Source organism: Cucurbita moschata, unplaced genomic scaffold, assembly GCF_002738365.1.
Source record: "Cucurbita moschata cultivar Rifu unplaced genomic scaffold, Cmos_1.0 Cmo_Scf00024, whole genome shotgun sequence".
NCBI classification, from domain to species: Eukaryota; Viridiplantae; Streptophyta; class Magnoliopsida; order Cucurbitales; family Cucurbitaceae; genus Cucurbita; species Cucurbita moschata.
In genome coordinates, this window is record NW_019268540.1 from 2,459,307 (window position 1) to 2,475,660 (window position 16,354).

Here is a 16,354-nt window from a genome sequence, read left to right on the forward strand (position 1 = left end):
GTCATGTCTTGAAATTTTAATTAATGTTGGTGTAATACTCCTCAAAACCATAGATAACACGACTTTTATAGTCACATTTGGTTTTATTAAAAAGGTGTTATTCGTTAACGGATTAAAGATAGTCATCCACTAAAAAAGTTATTTGTCGTGAGTAAAACTAGCGGAAACGTTTAGAAAAAATCAGAACTTTTGAAAAAACTTTGCCGTTAAAGGGTATCTGAGATCGAGCAAAACACTATGCAACTATAAGTCATTCCACTTTCGACTATACTACTAACATGTACGTGACTATTGAGAATTCACTTAATTACCACGTGGTCGTGACAATATATGATCATGGGTTTTTTTAATATGGTTTGTTCGACTAACAAAGTAAATGAGGTGCACGTAAACGAATTGAGACAATATCTGAATGAGAGCGGTTTAAAGCCACTACTTATACTAATAAAGCGTATCTTCATTTTCGGTAACCTTATCGTATAAACGTTGTTATTAAGCATGCTTTACTTACAGCAATTCTATATTAGGTAACCTCCTCCTAACTCGGGTCGATCTACAAGGTTAGTCTTCCTCACTCCCACCAGGGTACATTTATATTTTCGAATTTGAGCGTTTTTTTTTTTCCTTTCTTTTACATGATTTCATTCCACCATTTTAACGGTTCAATCTATACATTTTAATAGTGTGATTTTGCGTATTTTTTTCTTTATTATAAATTAATTTAAGAGTATTTTTAAAGTTTATTTTGACCCGACATTAATTGTTGCAAATAAAATTAAAATTTAAGGTTAAAATAATATCTATAGGTCAACCCATGGCATTAGGGCATGTGAACAAAATGTAAAGAAACTAACAAAGCAGTCAACATGGCACGACATGTTTCTTTTTATATTTACAATTTAAAATTTAGAATACTTATTATGTTATAAAACTTTTGAATTTGTCATAAATTAGTCTATTAAATTTAAAATTTATTTTATTTATAAATTTTTGAAAAAAAAAATTCATAGTTTATTAATATTTTAAAAAAAATAAAAAAATATTTTTGAACGATTGATTCTAGTTTTAAAGTTTTTTTTAGTTTAAAATAATATTTAAATAAAGTATTAACAGCAAATAGTATTTTTTTTACTTTTAAAAAATTTAATTTTTTTTATTATTAATGATATTAAATAAGTCAGGACTTATCAAACATTAAATTGAAAGTTTACGAATATCTATTAAACACTTCAACTTTCGAAATACTTTTCGAAGTTCATTGATAATTTAGACTCAAACTTAAAAAGTTAAATTATAAATTTAACAAATAAAATTATAGATTTATGAACTTTTAGACTTTAAAAGTGTTTAGTAAACTCACGAATTTATAAAAACGTCAGATCACGGGAGACAATAAATTTATGAGAACTGAGTATTTAAACAAAAATTAATTTACTTCAAGTTTGAATTTGAATCAAGGTAAAGGATAAAAGGTGGATAATTCTATAAAACCACTCATCCTTTTAACAACTATATGGATAAAAGCATAAAAAAAAAATTAAAATCAAAAGAGGAAAAAAAAACACGTGTAGATCAAAGGATGCTCATGGTTGTAACATTTAATTCCAAATGAACTCAGATGATCCATAACAAAGAAGAGAAAAATCCAACGAAAATGGTTGCTTTCTTCCTCAGATACGAGTTTAATAAAAAGAATTTACAATTTTTTTGACAGAGCGAGAGAGAAAAAAAAAAAAAATAATAATAATAAAAAAAAGAAGAAATTTATACAAAACGCGGCTGCTGTTCACACCAAAAAACCGGGGGAGGGAGAGAGAGAGAGAGGAAGGGTGAGGGAGTTGTTGTTTTTGCTTGGCAATTCCAGCTAAAGAATCGTAATTTACAATTTATGAATTTTGAGTTAACTCAACAGAGATCGAACCCTGCTTCTGCAGGAGATCGGTGATTTTGATTTGTTTCTAAGAACAGCAGTTCCTTTTTTGTTCGTTGTTTCCTTCTATTTCTCCAGAATTTCGAGTGGGTTTCCTTCTAAATTTCGATTTAGGTGTGGGTTTTGATTCTAATCCCTTGATCGGGTGGGATTGCAAGTGTTTTAGGGAAACCCCGTTATTGGGTTTTTGTGGGTTTTTGGTTTTATGAGATGGGTTGGGTGAAGATTTGGGTTTGGATGTTGGTGAGGGCAACGGCGGCTTGGTTTTGAGGTAGCTGCGCAAGGTTGGACTTATTCTGTTCTTCGTGTTCTTCGTGTTCTTGTTCTTCGAATGGGTACTCAACGATTTCTGTGGGGGGCAGGGATGCGAGGAAGGGAATAGCGGTAGGCGGTGCCAGGAGAGACATGGAAGATACCGAGCTTGAAGAGGGAGAAGCTTGTTCATATCAGAACAATGAAGATTTTGATTCAAATATGGACCCTGATGTTGCTCTCTCCTACATAGTAAGCCTTTTGTTCATCTTTTTTTTCCATTACTGCAAGTTCTAGATTCTCGATTTGACCTTGTTTGCTCATTTAGATCCAGATTTTTGTGTTTTTGAATTCTGGGTTTTGTTATTGGCTCTTGTATCAGCTCTTTAAGTTCCATTTCTTTTACTTCCTTTTCAATGCTTCTGGAGTCAATGTGTTTCAGCTCATAGTTGTGTTTTAAGTATGGTTTTCCTGGCTTGTTCATAGTGGTAGCAAATGATTCCATGAGTTTTCGATCTCTTGCTCGAAGTGGCCGTTAAGCGTAATAGACGAATCGAGCATGGCTAGACTATAACATTTTGTGATGTTTAACTCATCTGCTGAATCGAGTATCTGTTTATTGACTGCGACACTTCGAACCGAGGTTCTGTTATACGTGTTTGAGAGCCTTTTGACTTGTTGAACAGGATGCAAAACTTCAACATGTTTTGGGACACTTTCAGAAAGATTTTGAAGGTGGAGTCTCTGCTGAAAATTTGGGTAAGTCGAAACACGAAAGAGATGTGTTTTTTTGTTCCCGTGGTACGCTAGCTTTAGTTGTGTGTTCTTTGAAGTAATAATTTGACGCCGGTATGCTTACCATAGGAGCGAAATTTGGTGGATATGGTTCGTTTTTACCTTCTTATCAACGGTCTCCGGTTGTTCCTCTTTCAAGGACTCCACCGAAAGGTCATAATTGCAGTACATCCAGATCTCCCAATAATTTTCAGGAGGTAAATTTGTTTTCTTTCTTTCGATTTTGTGATTGATGGGGGCGTTATTGAGCATCGAAGACGTGTTCCTATTCAGGTTGGCCATAATAACTCTGTTGTTTCTTCAACTACACCTCAGTCGATTAGACCTGGTCCTCCTTCTACTAGTTCTACGTCACTACCCATAATCGAAGCACCAAATCTGAATGAATCATCCAGACAAGAAGCATTCCCGTCTTTCCCGTATGTTGAAGAACGTGGTTCTGGATATGGATGTGTGAACAATAAGTCCACTACTTCTTCGGATCAAAAATCACTGAAGGTGCGAATTAAAATGGGTTCTGATAACCTGTCGACAAGAAAAAACGATGCGATCTATAGTGGTCTTGGCCTAGATGTTTCACCATCTTCGTCGTTAGACGACAGCCCCTCAGAAAGTGAAGGGATCTCTCGTGAGCTTCAAGATGGCCCGTTTGAATCTCCAACGAGCATTCTTCAGGTATATCTGTGTAAAAACATGCTCGTAGTTTCTCCACCTCATTTTCCTGTATTTCTTTTCTTTACTGCTATAATGTGCCTCAGTGATCAAAATGCAATTAATTCGTGGAGCAGATGATGACATCGTTTCCAGTTCAGGGAGGTCTCTTGCTATCACCTCTTCCCGATGATCTTATTCACCTAACTCGAACGGGGAAGCCTGGAAGAGATAAAAAAACTACTCGTGTCCAACAGTACAATCAAGACCCTCCCTTAGCAGGGTTGCCTTCGTTGAAAGGTGGTCAAATGATAGTTGAGAAGAAAATGTCGAAAGATATAAATGACTTCGTGTCCGAATCAAAGAACACAAATAGGAGGGATTTTCTGAATGGTTCAATTATGTCAAAAAAGATGTCAGAAATCGATACAGTAGCTTGTGACGAGCTTGTTTCTAATGCGTTAAAGCTTCCGCTTCTAGCAAATTCATATGCCATATCAGTTGATACTACGAAAAGTACGAACAGGGCATCTGAAACGTTAATGGAGGCAGATAAAGTTGTGGCAAGGGACAGACATCTTTGTGATCAACTGGAAGAGGGTCCAGCAGTAGAGCCTCCGTTTACTATGGAGGATGAGAAGCAAACGAATGGTTCATCCGGAAAGGTTAGGGAGCCAAAAAAATCCAATAAGTTTGACGATATTTCGGTTTCTGCAAAAAAATCTGGAGAAAGCAAGAGGGAGAAAACAATTGACTCGATCGAGGCTGCCTCAAAAGGAAAGAATGCTTCGAATGGTGATCAAATCGATCCTCTCAAGCAGAATTCGAATCATAAAACTACTACTCATGCACATAGCAACGCGAAGCATGTTTCGGGAAAGGATAATTTAATCCCCGAGGGCAAAAAGAAGTCAAAGTTTAGTCAAACGGATTGTATCCCCAATGGAGAGGTATCAAAACGTAGTGCGAAGTCTGGCTCTTCAGGTTCGAAAACAAAGAGTACTAGTAAAGATGACAACGTTTCAACCAGACCGGAAGTTGAAGATCCTAAGCTGCAAAGCTCTAGAAAAACGAAAGATAGATACCGAGATTTCTTTGGGGAACTGGAAGAAGACGATAATCTATTAGATTCATCAGAGATTCCTTTTGAGGATCAACTAAATCACTCTGATGAAAAGCCAACACATAATATTCCTGCATCGAAGGAGAGATTATTCGTTGAGAAAATTGGCAAGCCTTTGGTATCAAAAGCGTTTCCGGAAGTAGTCATGAATCCGTCCAGTGGGACGATAAAGGATGCAGCTCCTGCTGCAGTGGACAATGTAGCTCCACAAGACAACTGGGTTTGTTGCGACCGGTGTCAAAAATGGCGGCTTCTTCCATTAGGTACAAATCCTTTCAGCCTACCCGAAAAGTGGATCTGCAGCATGCTCGATTGGCTGTAAGTTCGATTCTACTGCAATTTTTGTCTATCACATAGAATCTTCAAAGAATATTACTGAATGGTTTTTTTTTTTTTCCTTTATGAATCTGTAGTCCTGGAATGAACCAATGTATGTTTAGTGAGGAGGAAACGACGAAAGCTCTAATAGCCAAGTTCCAAGCACCGGCTGCTCCCGAGGGTAATATTTACAGTAATCTTAGTGGCGTTATGCCGGGAGGGGTTAACGCTCGACCATCTGGGCAAAATCACCATCATTATGATTTTAATGCTCCGCCTGGCGGTGGAAAAAAGAAACACGGATCAAAAGAAAGACCATGTATAACACTTAAAGGGGATGCACCTCAGCTATCAAACTCAAAGAAGCATGAAGGAGCAATGAAAAGCAAAAGTTTAGATGATGTGAACCAGTTGCCTTTCGGAGATGAAGCTAATTTTCGTTTAAACAAGTCGGGTGATGTTCCTGTTGAGAAGCACAAGCATAAGTATAAAGAGAAGCAGGAATCTGTCGATATCTTATCTGATGAAGGCACGGTTTTCTATTTTTTAGCGCTGACTTCGTTTACTTGCTCTACTTACTTGACCTTCGGAATCTTACTTTTTGGATAATCATTTGCACAGGTGCTACCAAGATTTTAAAGACTAAAAACAGAAAAGAGAAAGAACCGGATTATCCTAGACCTTCAAAGAAAGTTAGAACCGATGGCTTGGAACTGACCGATGAAGAGCAGATATCGGGGCACAGTGCGCCTATTGTGAAAGCTGGTCCAAGCTTGAGCATTGACTTTCCTTCTGCATCAGGTGGAACTAATAAGTCTAAAAATATGGACCAATCGTCTAAGGACTGGAAATATAATACAAATGTTATCCAACGAGTACCGAACGATAAAAGAGAAAACAAACTGCTGGGAGTCGTGGATGATGATTCCATGGGAGGAGGAAATGGTAGTACCAAAAGCAATTCAAAGAAGAGAAAAGTGAAAGCGTCCCCGGATATTCAAACTAAGACTGGGTCGCTCAATGGTTCTGGCCATCTCCTGCAGAATAGAGGTCCTGTTACCGAGCTCAGCGATAACGACCGTAGGAAGGAGAAAAAGGCAAAGCTATCTAAGCCTCCAGGTAAAGAATCCAGTGGTAGAAAAGAGAAAAAAGGTTATTCTAAGAATTGGCCTCATGGACAAGATGTAGGGAGCACTCTTTCTCATCGAAGTTTGGATGGCACCGATTCTTTGAAAAGGGATTTAGGAGCGATACAACCTTCTCTAGTAGCGACTTCAAGTTCTTCTAAGATATCGGGTTCACATAAAACGAAATCCAGTTTTCAGGATATCAAAGGATCGCCAGTAGAATCTGTTTCGTCATCACCTATGAGAATACCTAACCGAGATAAGATTGCACTGCCGTCAAGGGAAAGTAAGGATTTTCTGGATGGTGGTCATATGAGGTGCTCCGATGGGGAAGAAGAGGACGGTGGTAGTGATCGCTCTGGGGCTGGTAGCAAGAAAAAGTCTGTTGTGCCTCATCGTAGGCCTTTAAAGTCCCCCTTGATCGATACCGTAAACAAAGATGTTAGTAATATTTCAGGGAAAAAAGCTAAAGCAAAAGGGAAGTCTTCCTCTGATGTCCCTGGCAATTCAGGAATTGATCATCAGCATCCTTGTAAACCATGGACCGAACAAGTTCAGAATGAAGATAGACCAAATGAAACGCGATATAGGGGCAGCGAGTCATATCCAGACAAAAGCGGAAAGGATTTATCTTCACAGTCGAAGGACAAAAGTCGGAGCTATGGTTTGGACGTTGGCGTGGATAAGGACAGGGTTCCTTATTCCCATGATGATTTGAAGGTTAAGAATGGTAAGCACAAGTTACAGGACAACTCTAGGATAAAATCGGGAGATGCTAGGAAGGACGGTTCGGGTAAACTGTCTTTTGAGTTCGGTAAAAGAGAAAGTGAATTAAATTTTGTCAAGCATGAAGGTCCAGATTCTACTGTGGATAGCAATTCCAGGAAGAATCAGCAGCATGATTGCAATGGTACCGCTTCAAAGAGGTCCCTTTTTCAGAAAAACGATCAACTTGAAAAAGTCTCCGGAAAAAGTACACCGGCACCATTACCAAACTCGGGAGAGCTTCGAAATCAGACGCTGCATTGCCCCCCTTCAGCAGGGAGTGGAAAAGGAAATGTGACCGATATTTTGCGAGTAGATGCTTCCGAAAGCAATGCTGTGTCAAACGGGAAAAAGCATGTTAAGAATCGTCAAAAGGAAGCTCAGACCAATGGTTCAAGGCATTCCACTCCCGACGAGCGGGTACCCATCGATGCACCAAGTCCAGCCAGAAGGGACTCCAACCAGGCTGCTACCAAAGCTATGAAAGAAGCTAAAGATTTAAAACATCTTGCCGATCGTTTTAAGGTCTTTAAATGCGCACATTCTCGATTTGCTCTTTCTGATCTTCATATTCTAATTCATTTGTATTTTCTCCTCAGAATTCTGGGTCCCATCTCGAATCTATCGGGCTTTATTTCCAAGCATCCCTTAAGTTTCTTTATGGAGCCTCCTTGCTCGAGTCGTCCAACAATGAGACTGCCAAACAGTCGATGCAAATATACAGTAGCACTGCAAAACTATGCGAGTAAGTCAAAATAATATCTTCTGGATTTATTCCTTAGTCCTGGATTTCGTGTTGTTACTTTTAGCTTCTCTTTTGGACTTATTTACTCTTCATAAAAAATTCCGTTCGATTCGACTTCGAATGATTAATTTCCTTGATAACACGCAACACACAACCCGAATAAAGGACCCAATTACTACCATTGGATTGGGTTGGCTAACATTTCTTTTTATAAGACCCGTACTTTTGTTCGGTTTTCTTCAAAGAGCTTGCTTTTCTTGGTTGTATCGCCAAACCCGTTTAGCCAGACGAGCTTTTTTTTGTCCATCAATGAGTAAAGGCCAAGGCCTCTTTGGTCTATGAGGTAGAGGATGTTACCCCATCTAACAAGATGTTTGCCGCTCGGGTTAGCCCCCGTTTGCAGCCATATTTTCTATATGATTGGAACAACGTTAAGCGGAAGCCCCAGATAAGTATTAGGCCATGAACCCACTTCAAATTTTTGTTGAAAATACAGTAGGTTTGTCGACGATGCGTTTAGTTTCGTTTGAATTTTGATGCCATTCAAAGCCTAAACTTTTCAATGACTGCAGGTTTTGTGCTCATGAATATGAGAAAATGAAGGACATGGCTGCAGCTACTTTGGCATACAAATGCGTGGAAGTCGCGTACATGAGGGTGATTTATTCTTCGCATAACAGTGCAATCCGAGACCAGCACGACTTGCAGCGAGCTCTGCAAATGGGTCCCTCTGGTAATAAGGATGCATTGAAAATGTAGATAAACTCGTCTCTTTTGTCTGAGAGTACCCCTCGTTTCTTTATGTATTCGCTAAAAGTATGTCGATTTGATGTTTTTTGAACGTTCGGAACCGAAAATATACTCTAGGAGATAGTTAAAACACTCTTCTTATCGTTTTATGATACGTTTTTATCAGGGGAATCTCCTTCATCTGCCTCTGATGTTGATAACTTAAATAACCCAGCTGGAACCGACAAAGCCACTCTTTCTAAGGGCGTCAGCTCGAGCCGAGCTACTGGATCCCATGTCATTCCTGCTAAAAGCCGTCCCAATTTTGTACGGTTGCTTAATTATGTACGTATTTTCTAGACTTTACACTTGATATTTTGATTATATTAGAGAGTAATATTTTGTTCGATAAGCTGCATCGCACCCGATATACATTGTCGATATTTTGAAGGATGGTTGGTATTTAAAGTTTTCCCGTTCGGTCACCGAAAAGAAATTTCATTTCTTCAGTGAAAATATTACCTTTTAAGATTTCAACAATGGCAATTTCACAGGCACAGGATGTAAATTTTGCCATGGAAGCATCGAGGAAATCACGAATTGCTTTCGCAGCTGCAAATGCGAGCTCGGGAGGGACAGCAACCAATAAGGAGGGTATCTCTTGCATCAAAATGGCCCTCGATTTTAACTTTCAAGATGTCGAAAGCCTGCTGACTCTAGTACGGGTTGCGATGGAGGCAATTAACCGTTGAAAAAACCGAGTGATTATAGAAATGAATTTCGACTTCGGGACTTCGGTACTTGTCTGGTCGGTATGTTGCTTTGAGAAGCATTGATGAGGAAAGGAGAAGAGACCGCCCTCCATTACACGAAAACCCGGTTGATAGCCTGATGATTACTGCTTTTAGTGAATCTCTCTGTACATTGTCCTGCTGCTTCGCCATTCATTTTGCTTGATCTGCCACAGAGGCTTCTGTATATGGAGGTTCTTTTGAGTTCTTATGCTCGAGCTCGTAGGGGCTTCAATTTGTCTGCCCCATCGGTGACACCTTACCGTTGCACGTCGTTCTCGAACTTGGGTCGTGCTAATCCAAAGGACGAGACATGTAAAATTCGACGATCGTCGTAAACCTTCTACAATTTGTGTTCGAACGCCACCGAAGGGGGCGACGAAAGGTGATGTCTTTCATAATATAACACAATCTTACTTAATTTTCTCTTCACATTCAAATGCTGATTCTGCTTTCTGCTTAACTGCAGGTTTTGTTTATATTTTTTATTTTTTTTTCCTGTTATATTATGAGACGGAATAAATAAATAAATAAATAATACGACAAATTGTAATAATAACATCAAGTACATGCACGTAGCTCCCGGCACCGAGGTCGTTCGAGTTAATTTACTCCAGGTTTGTCGTCGAGCTGTGGACATTCTAAGTTTTTTCTTTTATGTTGGGTGCATAACTATATATCTTCCTTTTCATTTATTGGCAGTTTCTGTGTATATCCTTGCACAAGTCATTGAACTCGGTTTGTATAGATTAAAGAAGGCTCGATGTTCTTTTCTAGAGAAGAACGAACAAAACGACGGGGAAGATGGGAGCTTATCGTCGTCCTACACGATCAGCTGGAACGTGCAATAATCATGGTAATTTCTTTCTTTCTTGTCAATTATGACGCTTCTTGCTTTATCCACACAATAGATGGTATAACTTGTTCATACTTTTCTTGGTTTGTTGATCCATTGTTCTTGGCTGGAAGGCTTGTAGTTTGGTTCTGTAATAGGCTGTGTTTTGCTTGAGTTTTTGCCCATGCTTGTTCCACCTCTAGTAGAAGGGATCCTGTGGAGTCTCATAGCTGTCTCTCATAGCTGTCTCCGTACGTGCATGCTAGTAGATATTGTCTTCTTTGGGTTTTCCATACCCTTATAAAGAATGCTTTGTTCTCCTCCCTAACCGATGTGGAATCTCACAATCCACCCTCTTTGGGGTTCAGCGTCCTCGTTGACACTCGTTCTTCTTTCCAATTGATATGGGATCTCACAATCTACCCACCTTCGGAGTCTAATGTCCTCGCAGGCACTCGTTCCTCTCTCCAATTGTCGTGGGAATCACAAGTTACCCATCTTCGAGGCTCAATATCCTTGCTGGTACATTGGCTGGTGTCTGGCTCTGATACGATTTGTAACAGCCTAACCCCACCACTAGCAGATGTTGTTTTCTTTGGACTTTTCCTTTCGAGCTTTCTCTCAAGGTTTTTAAAATACATCTACTAGGGAGAGGTTTCCACACCCTTGTAAAAAATGTTTTGTTCTCCTCTCTAACCGACGTGGGATTTCACAATCCACCTTCTTTGGGGTCCAGCGTCCTCGCTGGCACTCGTTCCCCTCTCTAATTGATATGGGATTTCACAATCCACCCACCTTCTGAGCCTAGCGTCCTTGCTGACACTTGTTCCTCTCTCCAATCGTCGTGGGATCTCACAATTCACCCATCTTCAGGTCTCAGTATCCTTGTTGGTACACTGCCCAATGTCTTGCTCTGATACGATTCGTAACAGCTTAACCCCACCACTAGCAGATATTATCTTCTTTGGACTTTCTCTTTCAAGCTTTCTCACAAGGTTTTTAAAATACATTTGTTAGGGAGAGGTTTCCAACCCTTATAAAGAATATTTCGTTTTTCTCTTCAATCAATGTGGGATCTTACACTCCACCGTTCTTGTTCACTAGCTCTAGTGACCTTATTTTATTGAACACTTTATAAAGTGGTAATGCTATGATTAATCTCTGACACTGTGGGTTGCAGGTTGTGTGTTGGAGGAGATGAGATGGGTATACGTACAGAGCAGCACAGAGGCTTTCACTGTCCTTTCTCTCTGATTGTGTGTGTACTTAGTTGCTCTAATGAAGACATGAGCTAAGTAAGCCATTGAGGGTTAAATGTAACACTCCCAGCCCCCCCAAGGGATTAAAAAAAATAACCCAATTTTGTTTATGTTAATTATGATCATGGTAAATAAAATTTTTATGTTTATTAATTACGTTTTTTTTTTAAATTTGCAGTCTTAAAATTAAACTTCTAATTTAATTAATTAGTTTACTAAAATTTAGAAAATTTAAATTAAATTAAATATTCTATAAAATAATTTTTAAAATTAAAATTTACGGTCTTAGGAAATTTTGAAAGTTTAAGAGTATTTAATTTTTTTTTTTTTAGTTTAGAGATCTAAAATTAAATTTGTAATTTAGATAGTTGGGTGAGTGAAATTTTAAAAAATTAAATTAAAATTTACGTTTTATGAAATTGTAAAAGGTTAATTTTATATAGTAAATTTTAAAAGTATGTAAATTTAGGAATAATTTTGTAATATTGAAAGTTTATGAATAAATTAATACAGATTTCATCGTTTAAAATAAATTTATAATTTAAAAAAATGAAATTAAAAGTTTTGTAATTTTAGAAATTAAAATTAAAGCTAAATTTTTGTTTTTATAATTTAATAAAACCTTATAATAAATGCGAGGTTTTTAAATTTATAATTTTAAAAAATAAATATGAAGACAAAAACGCGCGAAAATATTTAGGACACGTGGGATATGTTCGCACGTGTGGGATTTTGGGCTGTAATTTGGTGCTCCGTTTGTATCGTAATTATATAGCAATCCTCTTCCTCTCTCAGTCGCTTATTACGAACTGCTCCTTTTCACCTCGTTGTTTCAGGCCCTAATTTATTCCCTCAACTGCTTGTTTATCCTTCGCTTTGAGGTTTTAATGCTTATTTTTGTTTCTACTTCGATTCAGAAATTCGAGATTTCTGGTCGGCAATGGAGGTTGTGAAGGATGATTTCTCCAATTTGGAGATTGGGACTTCGGTCGAGTCATTTCAGAAGTTTTTGGACTCCCAAAATGATCTATTTCGCTCCCAGGTCGATCAACTCCAGAGAGTTGTTGTTACGCAGTGCAAACTCACAGGCGCCAACCCGCTCTCTCAAGAGATGGTACGTTTTTATGTATATTCAAAATTTAGCTTTGAAATTGGTCACGCACTATTGTACTGTTCTATTTGTATACTAGGTGGTGGCGGGAAGAGTTTAGATTTCAAGTTCAGGTTCTGTTGATCCATTGTTTATTATCATTGTTCTCTTTCTTTCTGGGTTGCCTGTAATGGCGTTTATGTCTATATTTCGTATGTTATTAGCTTCTAAACTTGCTGTTATCAAATGAGGGCTCCCTTCACCACCGGCCTCTAGGTTGTTCTCTTTTATTGATTTTCTGAACATATTGAATGCACCCATGACCTACTTGGTTAAGATTACTTGAATGCAGCTTATACTATTACATAAAGTTGAATTAAAACGTGAATTTTAATCTTTTTTTTATTTTTTTATTTTTGTGAAATCATGACATCCGTTACTATTTACTCTGTAATTGTAAAAACTTCAGTATCCTATTTTATTGTTCTGTTTGCTCAACTATGTGATTAGTTTATTGCGTTCAATTTCCTATAGTTTTGAATATCAAAATCTCTCATATTTTGTTGAATGATGTTCTTTTTTCAAGGGGGACACATAATCTATGATACAGAGCTTTTAATTTGCACTGCCGTGTTCTTGTTGTGGCTTCCTGGTTTCGTTAATTTCCTACTTTTTTAGTTTAGGATGACATTATGAGTTTACGTACTTTTATTGGCTAATTATAATTATATTGAGGTCATTCATTGGTGCTTGATGTGAGTAAGGATTCCTTTCCCCTTAGATGTTTGTCATTTATTAGCTCAAGATATACCTTGGTCCTTGGCTAGGCTTTTCAATCTTTTAGTTTTCTGACAGTGCATTTTAACATGGTTTCGATTCTTTAGAACCTATAAGTTAGGTTTCATGGTCATTTTTAGGCGCATGATAATTATATTTGATAACTAACTGACATTCATGCTTTATTTATTATTACTTTTTTGTTGAAGCACAGGCTGCTGGTGCTTTGTCAATTACGATTGGTAACTCCTGGCTCTTTATAATTGTTCACTTTCCGAAGATTTTATCTTTATATTGTTATCATATTTAGTCTGCCCTGTTTCCAATTTCAGGAAAAAGACCCCGAGACCTTCTCAACCCCAAGGCTGTAAAGTATATGCAAACTGTTTTTTCTATTAAAGATGCACTTAGTAAGAAAGAATCACGAGAAATCAGTGCCTTATTTGGTGTCAAAGTTGCACAGGTTTGATATGCATCTTGTTTTGATTGTTCATATTTTCTTTAATCCTATCTTTTTATCAAGTTTTGACAATAAATAGCCAATACTAAAATCCCATAGTTTTGTTTTGATTGGTTTTATATGGTTTCTTTTTCAACTTTCATTAAGAAGGGGAGAGAATTATAGCTGGTGATAAGAAATCAACTCAAAGGAGCCATGGAAATCCAGAAGTTCCTTCTATTGGCATTGATAAGAAAAAGCTATAGTGACAAAAATATAAGAAATTTGTGAGAGCTCCAATGGGAGACTTAAAAATGAACTACAACCATCCTTTATTATATCTAAAGGTGTTTATAGAATTCTTTGTGGGTGTTTATAATCTGTGTTTTCTTGTTGTTAGGTCCGTGATTTTTTTAATAGTCAACGTTCAAGGGTGAGGAAACTAGTCCGTTTGTCACGGGAACGATCCATCCAATCTAATTCTTGCAAACAACTTGAAGTTGGAGGGATTGCAACGAACAACGATCCCAGTATGCCAATTGATGCAGTTCCTTTGAACTCTGATGCATTGGTTCCCTTGAACTCTGATGCACCAATTCCATTGAACTCTGAAGCTCCGGTTCCTTTAAATTTTGCTACACCAGTTCCCTTAAACACTATTGAACCCAGTAATGTCGATAATGGACCATCGTGTTCAACACAGGATAGTAAACTATCTGACATAGATGGTATTGATAAGCATTTTGTTCAAACTATATTCAGTATGATGCAGAAGGAAGAAACGTTTTCTGGTCAGGTGAAATTGATGGAATGGATCTTGCAGATACAAAATTCTTCAGTGCTATGTTGGTATTGTTCAAATTATTCATTTGTTTTGGGAGTCTGTTTTTTGCTTGTTTTCTTTGTTTCTCTCTCTCTCTTTTTTTTTTTTTTTGGGTATCCATTTTCTTTTCTTTATCCTGCTATCCTTTTGCACCGTGTTAGGTTCTTGACTAAAGATGGTGCAATTATTTTAGCAACTTGGTTAAGCCAAGCTGCTGCTGAAGAACAAACAAGTCTCCTTCATGTAATCCTTGAGGTATATTGAACTCATCTTTAGGTCTTCTATTCCTAAGGAATTTGTCTAACATGCAGCAGCATTCTAGCCCTTTGATGCACACATGAAAGTTTTTGGCACTTGTGTTGGTCATCATCATTTAACTTATTTATTATTCGTTTGTTGCATGGTGTTTGTAGAAATGACTTTGGGATTGGACATGATCTTAACATTGTACGTGTATTTCTAAGTAATCTCATTGTCCAACTCTTCAACATTTTTTATTTTCCCATTTCAAGAATTATTACTTGTAAATACTTTTGGGCGGCTCTTGATTCCCGGTGCCTCCATTTAAATTTTTGTACAACCTTTTCGTATTATATTCTTTTTTATGAATGAGGTTCTTTTAGAACCCCCTCCCCCCAACCAAACCAAAGAAAAGGTCCATGAAGTCCATATTTCTATGTTTTGATTCATTGTGGTTGGTTAATAGGTTTTCCTTCGATCATTATTTTTTATGAAGTACTAGAATTCTTAGGATTGGTAGTAGTAAAGCTTCCACCCGGTGACCATGGAGATGTTAGAGAATTTTGTATTTAAATAAAGAAACCCTGCATTGCAAAGAATTTATTTATATTATTATTTGCAGGTTTTTTGTCATTTGCCTTTACATAAGGCTCTTCCTATGCATATTTCAGCGATACTCCAAAGTGTTAATAACTTGCGATTTTACAGAACTTCAGGTATGATTTTGTTGTGTGGTGTTCATTTGTGCTATCACCTCTTCTCTTTGTTGGGCGGTATCATTTGGTGAACTACAATTAGATACTCTTTCTGTTCCTGTTCCTATTTGGTTGAATTTGAATCCTCACCCAAATTACATGAGACACCTTTATGAAGAAGAGGAACAAATTTCATTAAAAAGAAAATGGAAGAATACGAGAGGAGGATGAGTCATCCTCTTAAGAGGCCAAGGATCTTATACATTAAACGCTCCAATTGGCACCTTCATGGGCTTGTCTTTATTTTATTTTTATCATAGGAGATGGTGGAATTCCTTTAGAAATATATGGAGATTTTCGAACACCCATGAGCTTTATAATTTCTATATTTACCCCATTGAAAATCTGTTTGTATAATTCAATTCTTCACCTGTAAAATTTTAGTCGCATTTTCTGACTTGAAGATCAGATATATCAAACAGGGCAAGGTTCTTAATATCAAGATGGAGCAAATTGTTGATAAGATCTCAAGCATTAAAAAAGCCCAATGGCATGAAACTTCTGACCAATTCACAAACTGATATGATTCTGAAACAGAGGCAAGTGTTTATCTTTAACTTATCTATGTGTTCGTGGAAATCAGTAAAATTTTTCTCACTATGTAGTGTTTAATCATGGTCTTTGCAGTATTGGAGGCATTACGAGTGATGAGTCATGGAAGTCAAATATTGACATACCTGTAAGTTATTTGTGCTATCTAGATTTAATTTGAAAAGAACTTTATCATGCTTTGGAGTTTCAACTACATCTTCTGCTGTACAGGAAAATTTCGGTAATCCTAGTGTAAATGTAGATAACATGAGGTAAGAATTGATAAAATTGCCTTTATGTTTTTCAAAAGTTGTTTTTTTTCTGCTGGTTACCGATAATTTTTTTTTTTTTTTTTTTTTTTTTTTTTTTTTTTTTTTTT

General features: G+C 37.3%; 2 protein-coding genes across 4 annotated transcripts in view; both read left to right on the forward strand.

Annotated features, from left to right (window-relative positions):
- Positions 1–1,792: 1,792 nt before the first annotated feature.
- LOC111460694 lies at positions 1,793–11,473 on the forward strand. 2 transcript variants are annotated; one of them, XM_023103929.1, is made up of 15 exons: positions 1,793–2,214; positions 2,293–2,434; positions 2,869–2,941; positions 3,047–3,174; positions 3,251–3,652; positions 3,766–5,069; positions 5,165–5,598; positions 5,691–7,486; positions 7,561–7,706; positions 8,279–8,439; positions 8,623–8,780; positions 8,990–9,611; positions 9,696–9,843; positions 9,929–10,082; positions 11,242–11,473. In XM_023103929.1, exons 2-12 carry the CDS (start codon positions 2,336–2,338, stop codon positions 9,185–9,187), a joined length of 4,899 nt encoding a protein of 1,632 aa, XP_022959697.1. In that variant the 5' UTR covers positions 1,793–2,214; positions 2,293–2,335; the 3' UTR covers positions 9,188–9,611; positions 9,696–9,843; positions 9,929–10,082; positions 11,242–11,473. The 2 variants fall into 2 exon arrangements, with proteins under 2 accessions (XP_022959697.1, XP_022959698.1); XM_023103930.1 differs by lacking the exons at positions 1,793–2,214; positions 2,293–2,434; positions 2,869–2,941; positions 3,047–3,174 and having other exon boundaries at positions 3,561–3,652; positions 3,736–5,069.
- Positions 11,474–12,125: 652 nt separating this feature from the next.
- The window catches only part of LOC111460969 (homeobox protein LUMINIDEPENDENS-like), a 9,565-nt gene continuing 5,336 nt past the window's right edge, over positions 12,126–16,354 (forward strand). The window contains exons 1-9 of one of the 2 annotated variants that reach the window (XM_023104362.1): positions 12,126–12,434; positions 13,402–13,429; positions 13,520–13,650; positions 14,027–14,475; positions 14,611–14,704; positions 15,312–15,405; positions 15,854–15,983; positions 16,072–16,123; positions 16,207–16,247. In XM_023104362.1, the coding sequence (XP_022960130.1) occupies positions 12,261–12,434; positions 13,402–13,429; positions 13,520–13,650; positions 14,027–14,475; positions 14,611–14,704; positions 15,312–15,405; positions 15,854–15,983; positions 16,072–16,123; positions 16,207–16,247 (1,193 nt within the window). In that variant the 5' untranslated portion in view covers positions 12,126–12,260. Of the gene's footprint in view, positions 12,435–12,550; positions 12,687–13,401; positions 13,430–13,519; positions 13,651–14,026; positions 14,476–14,610; positions 14,705–15,311; positions 15,406–15,853; positions 15,984–16,071; positions 16,124–16,206; positions 16,248–16,354 lie in introns of those variants that run through there. The other variant, XM_023104363.1, reaches the window with a different exon arrangement.

Coding starts and splice junctions, on each gene's coding strand:
- LOC111460694 (XM_023103929.1), top strand. CDS start 2,336: ATGGAAGATACCGAGCTTGAAGAGGGAGAAGCTTGTTCATATCAGAAC. Junction 3,653..3,765: donor CTCCAACGAGCATTCTTCAG/GTATATCTGTGT, acceptor TTCGTGGAGCAG/ATGATGACATCGTTTCCAGT. Junction 7,707..8,278: donor AGCACTGCAAAACTATGCGA/GTAAGTCAAAAT, acceptor CAATGACTGCAG/GTTTTGTGCTCATGAATATG.